Source organism: Cricetulus griseus, chromosome 2, assembly GCF_003668045.3.
Source record: "Cricetulus griseus strain 17A/GY chromosome 2, alternate assembly CriGri-PICRH-1.0, whole genome shotgun sequence".
In the NCBI taxonomy this organism is placed as follows: domain Eukaryota; kingdom Metazoa; phylum Chordata; class Mammalia; order Rodentia; family Cricetidae; genus Cricetulus; species Cricetulus griseus.
The window spans coordinates 380,726,370-380,741,946 of NC_048595.1; the positions used below are offsets into that span (position 1 = coordinate 380,726,370).

Consider the following 15,577-nt stretch of genomic DNA (forward strand, 5'->3'; position numbering starts at 1 on the left):
CACTTTTCCTAGTGCCCCCAGACCGAAGGCCACATGCCCACTTCCCTGTGCCCTCACCTGGGCCTGCCCTCCTCCAGTATCTGGAAGGTAAAGAAGGGGCACAAATCTAGGGAAAACCTGCCTCCCTCCAGGGCACATAGTGACTGCGTCCCCTCAGCTGCAGCTGGGAGTATGTCCATCACCCAGAGTGGCTCTGGGGCGGAACTAACTGTAGGAAGAAGACAGAGTCCTCTTGAAAAATCCTGCCTTTTTTTTTTTAAATACTGCATATATATACCCTATTCATTTATGGGTTTTGGATGCATTTTTTTGTTCTCATTTAACTAAAAACAGCCTTGATTTTTAAAAAGAGAGAGAGAGAGAAAGGAGTGAGGGAGAGAGTGAAGTTGGCACGCAGCAGGCCCATCTGCTCTAATTACTTCTGGTATTTTGAAAGAAGGGATCTAAACCTGCTGAGATACTGAACTTTGGGAAGCGACTGCCGGGCCTGTGCCTGGGAGGCTGGGCTCAGACAGGATTCTGTGCTTGGCTGAGCTGCCTCCCCTCAGGGCTGGACCCTGAGGCCTAAAGAGGGAACTTCTCTTGTCTCCAGGAGTAAGGGACTTAGGGGCCAGCTGGGCACTTGGCTCTGTGAGAAGGTGATACAAGGAGTCCCCTTGCCGTTAGAATTCGAAGAGGCCAGGTATAGACATTGCCTGGCCCACAGTTGGTATCTCATCATGCTGCTGGCTATGGCTACCCAGTGTTGGGAGCAGGGATAATAAGGGTCACTTTTACATAGATGATAGCCACAGATAGCATTCCCTCATTCAGGCACGGGGCAGTGAGTACTTGGTGGCCTCTGGGGGCAGGCACTGGGTGGGCACTCATGTCATCTTTATGTCCTATTCTCCTACTTTGTTTGGTTAAGTACACATTCCTGCACAGCCTGGGGCAGCAATGGAGCAGCCCGGGAATCTTGTCTGTCTGTGGTGGTGCTCAAAGAAGCCTGCTGATGTGACAGGTGTGTGTGTCTATGTTACCACAATCCCCAAGACAGTTAGTGAGGTCCCCACCCACCCTTCATTTTATACCGGGACTCAGGAAGCAAGTTGGTTTGCTATAGAGGAAGGCCCCACAAGGGTCAAGGGGAGCTGGGCCAGGGAGGGAAGCTGGTGCCTTCAGGACAGCCACAGTGACAGCATAGCCATGTTTGGTGCACAGCATAGTTTAGGGTGTTGCCTGGTTTAGTGATGTTTTCAGAGGGCCATGCCTACCTTAGTCTGTGAGTATCTGCAGGCACCAACTTATGCTGGTGTCTTAGCTTGGGACATCCTGTCTGTGGGCTGGAGACCCATTGCTGGAGAACCAGACCCTGGAGTCTCACATAGAGGATCCTGCATTGTATCAGGGTGAGGGCTTTGTGGTCCCCACTATTCACTGAAACGCTCAGGGCCCTCCTTGAAGAAGATATGTCACACACCTGTTCTCTCCCCTTCCCTGGGGTGGTAGTCTCTTGCTGTCTTACTGATGTTAAGTCTCCACACAGCATTTGTCTTTGACTGTCTTACATCTTTGAGTGGTGTTCGTCTGAGATTATTGCCTTCACAACACCCTGGCTGGTACTTGATGGCTTCCCTGCAAACTGCTCCATTTGATTTGTGTCCTAATGGGACAGACAGGACTATGCCATCTTGTGTCATGGGTGAGCTAAGGGTGTGCACAGATGCTGAGGGACTGACCTGTGATCTCAGCCCTGGGAGGAAGCAGGTTGTGGGTGGCTCTCTTCAGGCAGGGTGATAGCCTCAGCTGGTGCTAGTGACATTAGCCTGCCCTCTGGTGGCCCTTGTGGACAGCAGAATGGGAGGGGTTCACCTCCGGCATCCCTGCCCCTCCTATGGCTGAGTCTTACCCTGCATAAGAGGTAAGGCAGCTGCTGAGCACTGAGCCCTGGGGGTTGTCAGTGGGACTACCTTAGTAATGTCTGTCATTGTCTGCAGCCCGCATGCAGTCAGGAGCCACCTGTCTGTTCAGAGAGCTGTCTACATGACCGGCTAGGCTTAAATTCTCCCCGGGAAAAGGGAAAACAAGGGTAACCTGTGACAGCTACATGGGGGCCAGCAGCACATGACAGAGCTCAGGCCTCCAGAGACCCTGCCTGTCATCTGTGAATGGGTCCACTGTTGCTCACTCCTTCTCTCTCCTCTTACTGGTACTCAGCATTCCAGACCTGGCACGCTGTGTCTATGATGGTATTTGAGACAGCAAAAGATAGTCCTTGGCTCCTGGACTCTAGGGAGCTCACTGTGCACATAAGTGTGCATATGTGCACATTGAATATACACACACAGGCCCACACAATATACATATATTCAATAAACACACAAGCCTGCATACACATTGATGATATACATACACGGACACACACATGATACAAACACACTCCTGTGTCCACATGCACAGCTGGACGACGGATGTGCAAATAGGCACACAGTCACACATTCAAATTGATAGTGTGAGTGCGTATGCGCGCGCGCGCGCACACACACACACACACACACACAGAGATACCTTTCCTTTCCCTTTTCCTACCCTTATCTTCTATCTCTCTTCCTGAGCCACTGCTTGTCGCCTCTGTTCTCTCAAGCAGGCTGCTGTGCACTCTCCCACTCAAGATTAACGTCTGAGACAAATCATCTGCCATCTCCATGCAGAGTCCCAACAAAACAAAAGATGAGCGATTCCACATATGGGAAGGGTGGGAAAATTAATTAGGAATGACAAGGGACCCACTCTGTAGCTCCACACTCTGTGCTGCTGACTTGCTGGCTGCGGATGTGGCCCCAGCAAGGTGCAGGAGTGACAGACTTCTGGACACTGGTAGGGCCTTGCCCACTCTCACAGCCTCAGGCCATACTGCCTACTGCCTATCCACTTCCCTCGGCCTCTGGCTTCAGCATGCCCGCCCCCGGGGATATAGAGGGGACAGCCGACTTAAGTGTCTCCCAGGTAGGAAGTGGTATCTCCAGTAGATGAGAATTCTGCATTGTGCAGTTGAGATTCTGGGCTTGGGAGCTTTCATTCTATCCCTGGTTTTCTCTGCTGCAAAAGGGGGTTACAGCCTAGCTGGGGTGCTAGGGGCTCTGAGGAGTGACTGGGGCCATTGAGGATTGGCAGCTTCATCTGAGACACTAATGAGCTGTGACTATGGCTGGCCCCCGGGAAGTGGCTTAGGAAAGCCTGTACAGGTGAGGTGGCCTGGCAGAGGTGGGATCTAGCAGGCTCTTTTAACAGCTCGCCAGTAGCTGCCCCAGTCTCTAGGCTGGGAGGTGGCCATGGGAAGGAGAGACACCAGGGAGCCTCAAGAGGAGGAAATGAGAATTAGCAGGCCTGCAGGTCTCCTGCAAGGGCTACCATGGTGTCTGAGGATGGCAACCAAGAGTCCAGCCCTCTGTACCTGAGTCCAACATGGAGATAGTGAGGGTCCCTGGGAGTCAAGCTTTCTGAGCATCAGAATGCAGGTGGTGACACTGGGGTCCAGTTATTTCTTGTGGAATGGCACACACTGCCACCTGTGCAGGCTCTTGAGAAGGGGAGGCTGCAGGAAGCTTAGCAGGTGGCATCCATCCCTGCTAGAGATGTCACTTTGGAGCTTGATTGGCCAGTCCTAGGGCGGGCCTGGGAGGGTGCAGAGGGAGAGTGCAGTGGGAGGGTGCAGAGGGGAGGGACACAGGGGAGGAACACAGGGGAGGGTGCTAATATGTAAGTTCTTCATACCTACAGTCAGGTAGAACAGCTGCTGGCTTATTCCAGTTTTCACTCATCTTTCATTCATGTAGTCCTTGAACAGACCTTCCCTAAGGGCCACCCAGGCTCAGCCCTCTGGACCTGTGCTGGAGGAGCTGACAACAGACAATCAAGGTGGGGAGGTGGACCTGGCTTAAGGAGGGAGACGTTGGAAAGGACCACCCATGTGGGGACAGCAGGAGACAAAGCCTGGGCTAGGTACAGGTACAGACACAGAGCAGAGAATGACAGTCAAGGCTGTCAGGAGAACCTCATGGGACCCTGGACGGGCTTGCCTGAGTCCATGGGCCCTGTGTGCCATGAGAACTGTGTCCTGGAGGCAGTGGGGAGCCGTGAGGAGATTTGGAGGAGTCATGGGGAACCTGTGTAGAACTCAGGCTAGTCTTAGCTGTTCAGCCAGGCTGAAGGCTCCAGGGGGCCGGTGCCTGTGGGAGCTGCTCAGGCAGGGGCTCCAGTGGAAGAGGGAGCTGGTGCCTGGCCACCTCAGGGGTTCTTTGCATCAGCCATGGGCTTGGGCGCAAGATACAGGTATCTGGGATCCTGTCTCAAGTCCTTTCTGCTCCTGTGGCACATCCTCAGATATGGCACTTGCCTTCTCTGTGTCAACGCTTCCCTGTGCCTAAGTGGGACCCTCCCAGCAGCTTCATCCCAGTGGATCACTGAGCAACTAATGTGGAGGTGACAATGTAGAAAGATGGGTTGGAAGAGGGAGCCTGGCTCTGGGCTATGTCACACAGGTATGGCTCTGCCCCCTAACTTCTCTGTCTGTGGGAGCCGTGGTGGCAAACACCTCCCCAGATAAGTGTAAAGCCCCCTGAGCTGCCCCTCTGTGGATTCCCCCTCAGTGTTCAGGCGCACCTGGGGCCTCCACTGTCCTATACTCCAGGCCCAGGAAAGGGGTTCAGCCAGGGGTCACTCATCCTCTGCTGAACCCTAGGGAACATGCCCACACCGGGGCCGAATGCCTGCCCTGGGGAAGTAGAACCGGGGCAGACTCCGCTTCAGCTGTTTGCTGTAGATGAGTGTTGGCAGCCCATCAGCTATCAGGGAACCCAAGCTCACGCTTCAGGGGGACCCTGTAATGATAGGCCACAATGAGGTCATTTATATTGGCTAAGCGGGCCTAATTAGGCTTGATCTGAAGGTTAGCAGAAGCACACAGAAAAGCTGTTAAGGGGTTAACCTCAGGGAGATTACGTTGTATTCAGCGCTCTGTTAAAGTTTGAATTAATTTTTCCCATGGGTTTGCTCACATTCTAATTTTCAACTAAATGAGACATCTGTTTCAGAAAAGGAAAATTTGCTCTGGTTGTCATGGCAACTATCATTCTGTAAGAAAATTATTCCAATGGTTACTTCAGAACAGAAAGACAGAGATTCAGGACATAAAGCTGCCTTCGGCTCAGTCAGAATTCTGATGGGCCACCCTCCGTGGCCATGAGGTGTCGGATGGTGAGGCCAGTGGCAGGTGGAGGTGGCACCAGATCCAGGTGTTAGATGTGATGGAAGCTGGTCCAGGGGCTCTTGGGCACCCCAGTGTCATGGCTTGAGAACTAGTGGGTGATATTCCAAAGTCGGATGGCAGTGAGGGCCAGGGCAGTGTGGGTGTGTCCTTTGTGGGCAATACCAGGCAGCCATAGAGAGAGCTGGTCACTGGGCTGTTCACAGTGCTAGGCTTCACTGGGTACAGGTCAGTGCATCCCCAAACAGCACCCCATGAGTTTCCAGTGCAGACTGTATGTACACTGGAGATGGTCCCTCCTTTGTCTCCTGGGTCAGCAGCAACTGGTGGTTGCTGTGCCTGGGCCCTGATAGCCCAAAGGCCTCAATGACTGGCACAGCCACCCAGCCCTGCCCACTGTACAGGAAAAACCCTCACTGGAACCGTCTCGGAAATATCTTCCAGAAATTTCCCTGCAGGCTATGCCTCCCTCTGCTCCCCAATGCTAATGGCATGTGTGCAAATATTCCCCTGAAGTCTCCAGCCATACCCTTGTCAGCCCTCTCCCTCCATGTTGCTCTGAGCAGGACACAGCAGCTGGCCTTAATGGTCCAGCCTGGGAGAGGTGAAGGGCCAGCCAGGGGCAGAGTCAGCGTGACCCTGCTTGGATGACATTCTAACCTGTCAGAGGGGGACAGGCAGCCCCCAGACTTCCAAGAGCTGAGGTCCTGCTGACTGCTGTCCCCGGAGTGCTTTGTGGTCCTGGAGTGTGGAATGGCTCCTCTGGGCATCCCTATGAGAGTCGGTGTCCAATTTTCCCTCCAGGGCAAGGCTCTGTGGCGCTGCGTGAGGGGAGGCTGGCAGGCAGGGGTGGCCTGGGCTGGCTTCCGGGGTCCATGGGACATCTGCTGTGCTTCTCAAAGCTACCCCCACAGTGGTTCAGGAGAACTAACACTAACAGGGTACCTCTTCTCTATACTGATGAGGCCTTGTCCTGCGGTGTAAATATTTGATTAGATTTTTGAGAACTGAAACCTGTGTTTGGAAGACACCACCAGTCATACACTGTTCCACATTCTGGGAGCTGGCGGGACACTGCGTGGTTTCCAGGCTTCTGTGGCCTTTCTGAGCCCCCTCCACTCCCTCAACTGCACAGTTCTGAGAATCCTAGATAATGATTCAGAAACTGCACAGCCCTTGGAATCTGTAGAGAGGGGCTGCCGGTGCCAACCATGGCAGAAAAGGACCCTTACCTTGTGACCAGGTGTGTGACTGGGGGTGTGTGTCTTGATCTCAGATTCTCTGAGGTCTCCTATCCTGCTTCCCCTTTAGAAATGCTCTTGCCAGCCATCAAAAATCCAATTAAAAAACCCTCGTTTACACCCAAGCTTTGTGGGTTGCTTTTAGGAGCAGTCCATGGAGATGGGTTTGATGGTGATGATGGTGGCAGCGGAGGTGATAGGGATTGTGATATTGGCGGTGATGATAGTAATGGTGGCTTTAATGAGAAACGATGATGAAGGTTATGGAGCTGAGGATGACGGTGGAGGTAGAGATAATAATGGTGATGACTGTGAGGAGGTGATAATGGTGATGGTGGAGGTGGTAATATGGTGGAAGTGATGACAGAGACAGTCAAGGTGAGGGATGGTCTATGGTGGAGATGATGGTGGTGACAGGGGTGGTGATAGTGGATGTGTTGATGTGGATGTGACAGAGGGGATGAGGATGGTGGTGCCATGGCAGAGCACTGAGTTCCCACTGTTGAGCAACAGTGCCACCTCCGTTTCACAGAGAACTCCAGGCACAGAGCTGGGGAGGAGTCAGGTGTTTGTCAGCCGTGGTCAACCTAACTCTCTTAAAACTCACAAGTGGCAAGTGGTGGACTATCCTAACCTCAGTTTGACTCCGGGGGACCCTAGAAGCTGTGTGTAAAGCCTGTGTGTGTGTGTGTGTGTGTGTGTGTGTGTGTGTGTGTGTGTGTGTGTGTGTGTGTGTGTGTACACGCATGTGCGTGTGTGTCATTTTCTTTCAGAAGAAAGCTTAGCTTTCTGCAGATGGACAGGAGCAGGTCTGAGTAAGCATGTCTCAGGAAAGAGACATCTGACAGGGTCACCTCTGCCCTGTGCTACTCTTCCAATGGTCAATCCCAGTCTAACCACTGTCCCCAGCGGACACTGCCCATGTGTGGGATCCTGTGAGACAGGTGGCCATTCTGTATTTGGGCCTTGATCCCTTGTTCTCCTCTCATCTACCTGGAGTGAGAATCATGACCTTTAGACCAGGGACAGAGCTACTTCCTCCACAGGAGGCTGTGGAGCCCACTCCAGTGGGTAGAGGAATCAGGCAGAGCCACAGCTTCCTCTAAATTCCTGGGGCCTAGGAGTCAGGGCTGGGTAGTGGTGGCTAGTGTGTGCAGCCTGGCTATGACACAGGGTACTGGGCCTGTTAGTGTTCTGACCACAGTGACCAGACCACAGTGACCTGACCACAGTGAACAGACCTCAGTGTTCTAACCACAGTGACCAGAGGCCTTCAGCACCATTTACACAGTATTTATCTGCCCCAGGGCTTGTGTCTGACACAGAAAAAGGACCTTTGATCCCCAAATGATCCAGGGTGACCACCCATCCTTCATATTTCCAGGTCCAGCACTGCAGGCTTGTCAAGAACAACAGGTCTAGGTCTGAGAGTGACAGCTCCACCGACCCTGTGTCACCCAGGCATCTTCCCTTCTGAAATACCCTGCAAAGACCTCAGTCTTACAGCTCAGAGCCTATGAGAACAGGGCTAGGAGTTCTTACATGGGGTTCTGTGGAACTGCTGGGAGTCCTTAGTAGTCACTTTGGTGGCTGCCAACAGTGTGAAGCGCTTGGGCTCACAGCCAGTGATGTCAGCCATGTTGGGCAAGGGTAGGTTTCCGGCGGCAACTTTGGGCACATGAGGGGCCATGGGGACCAGGAGCAGCAGCCAGGCAGTGTGTGCTGGTAGGCAAATTAGGGGGCTATCTGCACTTCCTGGCTGCTGCTCCTGGTGTCTGCCTCACCTTGGTCTGGCTCACTGACAGCAGCTGGTCACTCTTCTTGCACAAGTCCTCGAAATATTGCCAGTTTCTCTCTGACTGTGCCATACTTTTGAGACCCTCTCTAAAGTGCCCGTCTTCTCTCCTAGGCAGCCCTGGTTCTATGGCTGGGGATTCAACCTCCCGAGAGGCCAAGCATTGCTGGAGAAGTGGAATCTCATCCCAGAAGGTGTTGATATTCTTATAACTCATGGACCACCACTGGGTAAGGTCTTCTGTCTCTGGTTCCTGCTCAGGAAGGACTGGAGGCCTTGAGGGTGGTGTGTCCTGTGTCTGGGGCTGTGCCCAAAGAAGCCCTGGGTGGGCCAGCTAGGTCTAAGTTGCTAGGGTGCCACCTTTACTTAGCCGATGTCCCCAGGGCTTATTTGCCACCTCCCAATATTGCTGCTGCTGCTGTTGCTCACCTGCTACCACTTCTAGGATCCACTGGCTTTCTGCCTGGAGCCCTACAATGTTCCCCAGCTGGTCCCTTCTCCGTCCCTTCTAACCTACCTCCAGTTCCTTCCTCTTTTCTCTGATGATGCTGTTGGTCCTCCAAGCTTGTATCTTGTGTTGACTACTGTGGTCTCCTCACTGCCCTCCAATCCTAGGCTTTTGTTCCTACTCCACTTTTACTGGAGGATGCCCTGAAGCCCAAGCCTCTGCTGGGACAGCACAAGATGTTGACCAGGCTTGTGCCCCTCTCCCACAGAGCCTCCAGGCCAATGGGCCAAGTCCTTCAGTTTTATCTGAGCTGTGTGGGTTCTGTGGCCTTCCTCCTACTCCTCTTCCTCCCCTCTATTTCCTGTTCTCCTCCCCTTACTTCCTCCACTTTCTTTTCTTCCCTCCTTAATTTCCTCCTCTTCCTCTCCTTCCACTCTTCTGATTTGTCTGTTTACCCATCCATCCATCCATCCATCCATACATCAATCATCCACCTATCAATCCTACACCCATCCTCCATCATCCACCCACCTTTCATCCATTCTCTATTTAATCCATCCTCCATTCAATTCATCAATTCATTCATTCATCATCCTTCCTCTATTCCTCCATCCATCATTGGATAATACTCGATCTTTATCTCTCATCATCTATCTGTCCCCTATCATCTATCCATCTGCCAATCGTCCATTTACCTATCCATACACTCACCCACCTGTCCATCCATCCATTTATCCCAAACTACATCCTTTGGCCTCCTGCTCTCCAGATGCCCTGCCTTAGTCACAAAGCACACTGCACATGTTTTGGGAATGCCTGGGTACCAGGTGTCAGCAGGTGCTAATGTACCTCATTTCAGATTGTAGTCACCAGGGCAGTTGGGTAACTACAGTTAGAGGATAGTTAGAGGCCCCCAGCCCCAGTTCTGTCTTAGCCTGCACTGCCACGTAAGGATGGGCCTCTGTGATTCCAGTTCCTAGGGCAGCACTTCTGACAGGTGGGTGAAGCCAAGACATAGGAACATGAGCCTGTCTGTGCAAGGTCTAGGAGCTGCAGAGACTAGGACCTCGCTCTACCATGAACCCCAAGCCACCCTATCACCCACTGCCTGTGTCTGTTTCCCTTCACTGCCCCCTTCCTCTCCTCTTTCCTCTGCTGGGCTGTGTTTGTGAAGCTTGCTGGGTGCACTGAGTTGAAGCTCTCCAACCCTTGCTGGCAATTCCCATAGCTTGTCTCACCCACCCAAACAGAGAGGGGCCGACAGCAACCTGATTGCTCACTCGAGTCATCAATTATTCTTCGTTTGTGTAGCCATGTAAGGATAATAAGCCACCACCATATGGGGCAGCTCCGGGAGGCTGACGGCCAACAGACACAGCGGGCACCATGAGAGCGTGTCTCCGCCAAGGAAACTAGCTTCGTGCTTCAGTGCACACCCTCCCCCAATCTCATGTATCCCAGGCTGGCCTCAAACTTTTTGATATAGCCAAGGATGACCTTGAACTCATGATGTTTCTGCCTCCACCTTCTCGGTGCTGCAATCACAGCCATGCACCATCACATCTATAGTGCCTCAGAGCTTCATGCCTGGTAGACAAGTAGTCTATCAACAGAGATATGCCACAGCTTCTGTGGGGTTTTGTAGAGAAAGTTTCTGTATTGGAGATCTCCCTCTGAGGCTATGGGAACTCTACACTGCTTCCAGCCACTGGAGTACCACGGACTCAGTTTGTTCTATGAAATGGGTGGCTACAAACAACCCTTGGGGCTACTGGAGCAGTCACGGGCTGAGATCTGTAGTGGTTATACAGAGGCCCGGGTGCCTGGCCTCCCTTGGCTCTTAGGATGGAGTCGTTCATCACAGCCCTGCCAACGTGGGGAGGTTGAGCCTTGAGGAGCTGCCTTGTGACTGGGCTTCTTTCTAAGGGCAGAAGCAGGGCAGGGATCTGGAGTTTGCTACATTGGGAGAGAGGAGGTATGCTGGGGCTATAGCATAGCACTCCAGGTTCCACCGAGTCTGCACTAACAGATGCACTAACTATCCCCATCAGTGACCTCATTGTCTCCCCACACAGGCTTTCTAGACTGGGTCCCCAAGAAGATGCAGCGTGTGGGCTGCGTGGAGTTGCTCAACACAGTCCAGAGGCGAGTCCAGCCGCGGCTGCATGTCTTTGGCCATATCCATGAAGGTGAGTAGGCAGGTGCAGAGGGAACCTCACAGTGGGGCACTTCTGACTGGCCCTTCTGAGGGGTCTCTTGCCTTCCTTAAATCCTGCTCACTAGCTCCCTGCCTGACTTCTGCAGAAAACAGCCCATTTCCGTGGTCCATGTGTAGACTGTCTCACATGCTCGCTGCGTGGGATGCTGGCTGGAAGGTGAACTCACTGGAGTGGCAGGGATGTCCACACTGTGGGCAGGTGGCTCACAGTCTTGACCACCCACACTGCCCTGCAACCCATCCCTGCACACCAGCTTACCTTCTTAGTCCTCAGGCATGCCTCCTGGAGCCTAATCTCAACAACTGATGCACCACCTGTGGTAGGAGGGACTCTGTTGTTACTCTGAGACATTTAACTCATCTATCCCAGGCCTCACAGTCCCACCGCTGACAGGGACTGAGGTGGGGTAAGAACTGACAAAGCTTATCCCAGGAGTATTTACTGGTCTGCTGACCCTGTCCATGGTTGGATCAGGGCTCCTGGGACTTCACATTGCCTGCCTCTAATAGTAAACAAACTCTAGCCATTTCCTGAGTGTCTCTGTGGTGTCCCTGGCAGTCAGGATAGCACGGCACACTTGTCTCTGGAGAGGCTCCTAGATTGCCGAGCAGCAGCCAGGCAATCCAAAGGCAGAACACGGGAGCTCGTGGGGCGGCTCACGAACCCCAAGTTTATAACAGTGGCTGTATTCTTGGACCCTCCTGTGTGCATGCAGGACCAACATATGTAAGGTTGCCTGTGGCCCAAACCATGCCCCTACATAGGCAAAATGGAGCTCCAGAGAAGAAAGGAAGAGAGGGTGTCCCTTCTGCTGTGAAGACAGCCTGAACTAGAAGGGAGTTCAATAAGCAGAGGTGGCAGGGGAAGGCGTGAGATTGGAAGACAGGAATGTGACAGTGGGAACTGTGGTGATTGTGAGGACAACAGAGATGATGATGAGGCTCTCAGTGGTGATGCTAGTGGGGACAAACATGGTAGTGGTAGTGACACTGAAAATAGTGAGGACGGTGGTGATGTCACGACAGGGCAATGCTGGTAACGTCGAGGGTGTTAGTGGTGGTAATGATAGCATGGCAATTGTAACACTGGAGTCGATGACGTGGTCATAAGTGGTGGTGTGATGGTGATGATGTGGATAGGGTTAGGGTTGGATGAGATGAGGGCTGAAGGGTTGAAGAGGACGAGAACATTCATTGTGGAAATGCTGAGGCCATGGTGATGACGACAGCGTTAGGGACAGCAAAAAAGATGGCAGTGGTGTAGTTCAGGGGATAGTGTTGGTTCAGGTCATGGGGCTGATGACAGTGATGGGATGGTGACAAAGATGGCAGTGGTGTCGATAATGACCCTGATGGTGTTGATGACATCATCAGGAGATGATGTCATTGTAATGATGGCAGTGGTGGGGATGATACAAGGATTGTGATGCTGATGATAATTTGACGGCTTTTGGTGATGATGGTGGTGGTGGTGGTGGTCATGGGGATGGTGACAGTGAAGGGACGGTGACGGTGGCTATGATGATGCAGCCTGTGGACACAGCATCTGAACACACCTGACCACATCCAATGATACTGTGATGTTGGGGACTATGGAAATCAGGTGAACATCCCTGAACACATCTGATGATATGATGCTGCTGACAATGCTCATAGGGACCAAGCTGATGACACCATGGTGATGATGCTGATGCTGAGGAACTCAACATGAGGATGATGACAGTGACTTACTATGTGCTTCTCCTGTGGCGAACACTGGTCTTAAGAACTGCACATGGGTGGTGACCTCAGATGGTCCTCCTGGTAGGCTCAGAAGAACCCTCTTATCATTTTCATTTAATGGATAAGACCCCCAAGTTTGAGAGATGTAGCAGCTTTGCCCCAGACATGTCTTGTCCGCGATGGCAGAACGACAAGTAGCTACCATAGCCACTAGATAGCTCCAGATCCTGGTCTGACAGGTATATGCTTGCTTTCCAGGGTATGGTGTCATGGCAGACGGGACCACCACCTACGTGAATGCATCCGTGTGCACTGTGAACTATCAGCCTGTGAACCCTCCCATAGTCATTGACCTTCCCACGCCCCGGAACTCCTGACTGCTCCCCACTCCAGCTCTGCCTGCCCATGTCAGCTCCGTATGTCTGGCTGAGAGCCTGGATCCCCTAACCCACTTCCTCCCATGCAGAACAGCCCAGACAGTCCATCTGGCCATGGGACCAGCCAGCAATGAGTAGACTCCTTGGGATAAAAGAAATTGCCTTTGACTGTCAGCCTTCTGCCACCTTCAGCTGGGGCCTTGAGCAGCCCCATCGGGGCTCCATGCTCACTTCTGTTTTCCGTGTGCACATCTATCCTTCATTGCAGGGCCTCACAGGCTCGCAGCCCTCTCTTACTCGGGAAATGACAGAAGCGTCACCCATGCTCAGTTCAACACTCTCCTACTTTGAGAAGCCGCTGCCCTTGGATGAGTTTTGGGAATTTTTATACAAAATATCTTGCTACCCAAGTGCATCTGTGTGGCTGTGAGCCCCAAGGTTGGGGGAATGTGAGGCCTGGGCACAGACAGCCCTTCCCTGGCTGGATGCAAGGGGATAGGCCTGTTCCTTGTGTGCAGGGATCTTGGAGTGTTCAGAGACATCTCAGGAATTCCGACAGCCCCTGATCAGGTCTCCAGCAGTTAGCTTGGCTTAGTCCCTCTTCTTTCTTAGGACCCTGCTGTTGCTGTGGACATGGCTGAGTGTCCCCAGCTTCTGCTGGGAGATGATGAGCCTGGATTTGGGGGCTTGGTTCTTCTGGGTGGCCAGAACCTGCTGGTTCCTTATTATGTGAGGCCACCTTAGATTCCCTGGAGCCACATGACTCTGTAAATCACAACACCCAGGGGGTTCCGCAGGCTGAGGCCCTGTGCCTGGTCATATACATGTCCAGTGTGTATGGCACACACCCCTCCAAATCTAACCTGGTTCTGTTAGTATCCACCATTCCTTGATGTGAGTTTCCCTTCTGAGGATTGTTTGCTGGGCTTGTCAGTACCACTAGTCACTGGGAGGTGGCGTAGTAACAGAGCAGCCTGGGCTTTGATGGCAACAACACCTGGGGCTGCAGCCTTTCTTGGGTTAGGCCTGGGTGAGCCCATCTGCAGGGGATAGAGCCAGCGAGGCCCCACGTCAGGGGCAGGCAGGGTCAGAAGTAGTCTTTATTTAAAATGCTGATATTTGTTCTTTGTGGACTATTTTTGCACTCACTCTGATTCTTAGTAACACATCACAAAAATACTATTATTTGCTGACCCTTGCTGTTTTACAACTTCTATGTCATGCATCTGACATAAGGGCCTCGATTCCTCAGCCTGGCCCAAGCCTTGGGGACCACCTCTCCTGGTACCTTTTATTCTATATAATTTGGGTTTATCTACACTCATTCCTGCAACATAGGTAGCTACTCTTGCCCTGTTATAGAAATGAGACCACTGAGGCCAGAGAGATGAGGTCACTTGCCTGAGGGTGCACAGCATAAAAGGGGCAGCAACAAGATTTTGACCTCATTTCTGGCCTCACAGCCCTCACTGTCACCACCAGAGTTCTCTCCCTACAAAGCAGGGCATGGGCCAAGACTGTTTAATTTTGAAGGGTCCTGTTCAAAACTGGCTCTCATTTATTTTCAGTTGAGAGTCCCTTAGACCATAAGGAATTCTGAGCTTTAAGCTCAGAACCCCAGCATCCTGTGAGACCCACTCCTGAGTCTTTCCTTGCAAGTGAATGAACCAGGTTCATGTGGCTCACTATGGGTGAAGCTGCATTCCCAGGAGGCCTGTGGTGCCCTATGCTGGCCAGGACAGTGGTGCCCCACAGGCCACAGGGCTGCAGGACTCTTACTTGGGCCAAGTAGTTCTTGCTGTATGGGGACATTTACAAGGTCTCTCTTCTGTGCCTCAGATGCACGACATGTTTGGGGCAGAGGAAACACACCTCCTGTGTGCTGTCTCGGCTCTTCAGTTTCTATGTGGACCAAGAACTATAAACTTTAAAGAAAAAGCTTTTCCTAGGGCATCTTCAGATTATGGCATATTTTTATGTGGAGAAGAAAAGCTGTGGAGGCAGCTATCTTTAAGAGAAAATTCATTGGAAGTCCTCAAGATTTGAAAGATGGCGGCCTGCTCCTCAATCATTTTGGCATAACTTGATTGTGGCTGTAACTTTTTTGTCAAGCATGTCAGACAATAAAGTCTTTGTAAAAAGAAAAAGCCGAGTCCACCTGGCTGCTCTTTTTGCAGGTGTCCCTGTGTCATGAGGGGACATAGGAAGGAAGAACTCCAAGTTCCAGAGGGAGTTGGTGACTACATCCTCTGCTTATCTTTACCTCCCATGGGTGCAGGGACAGCAGAGGTGGTGTCAAGGTTGGGACTGTTTTACTGGATGTCTGAGCTTCTAAACAAAGCAATTTGGTGTAGGCCAAGTGCTGGCTTGTTCTAAAAGTGACATGGCCAACCATCCATAGGCAGACAAAAGGTTCACATATTGCATAAGAAAAGCACCCCAGTCCTAAGGCTGTCCTGGCTACAAAATTTCTATCATTTATACCCATCCACTTATCCAACTATTCATCTTTCCACAGTCACTCACTT

General features: G+C 52.1%; 1 protein-coding gene across 1 annotated transcript in view; it reads left to right on the top strand.

Annotated features, from left to right (window-relative positions):
- Nucleotides 1-13,049, top strand: part of Mpped1 (metallophosphoesterase domain containing 1) — a 58,959-nt gene extending 45,910 nt beyond the window's left edge. Inside the window, exons 4-6 of the mRNA XM_035439191.1 lie at nucleotides 8,399-8,514; nucleotides 10,808-10,921; nucleotides 12,931-13,049. Of these exons, the coding sequence (XP_035295082.1) occupies nucleotides 8,399-8,514; nucleotides 10,808-10,921; nucleotides 12,931-13,049 (349 nt within the window). The remainder of the gene's footprint in view (nucleotides 1-8,398; nucleotides 8,515-10,807; nucleotides 10,922-12,930) is intronic.
- The last annotated feature ends 2,528 nt before the right edge of the window (nucleotides 13,050-15,577 follow it).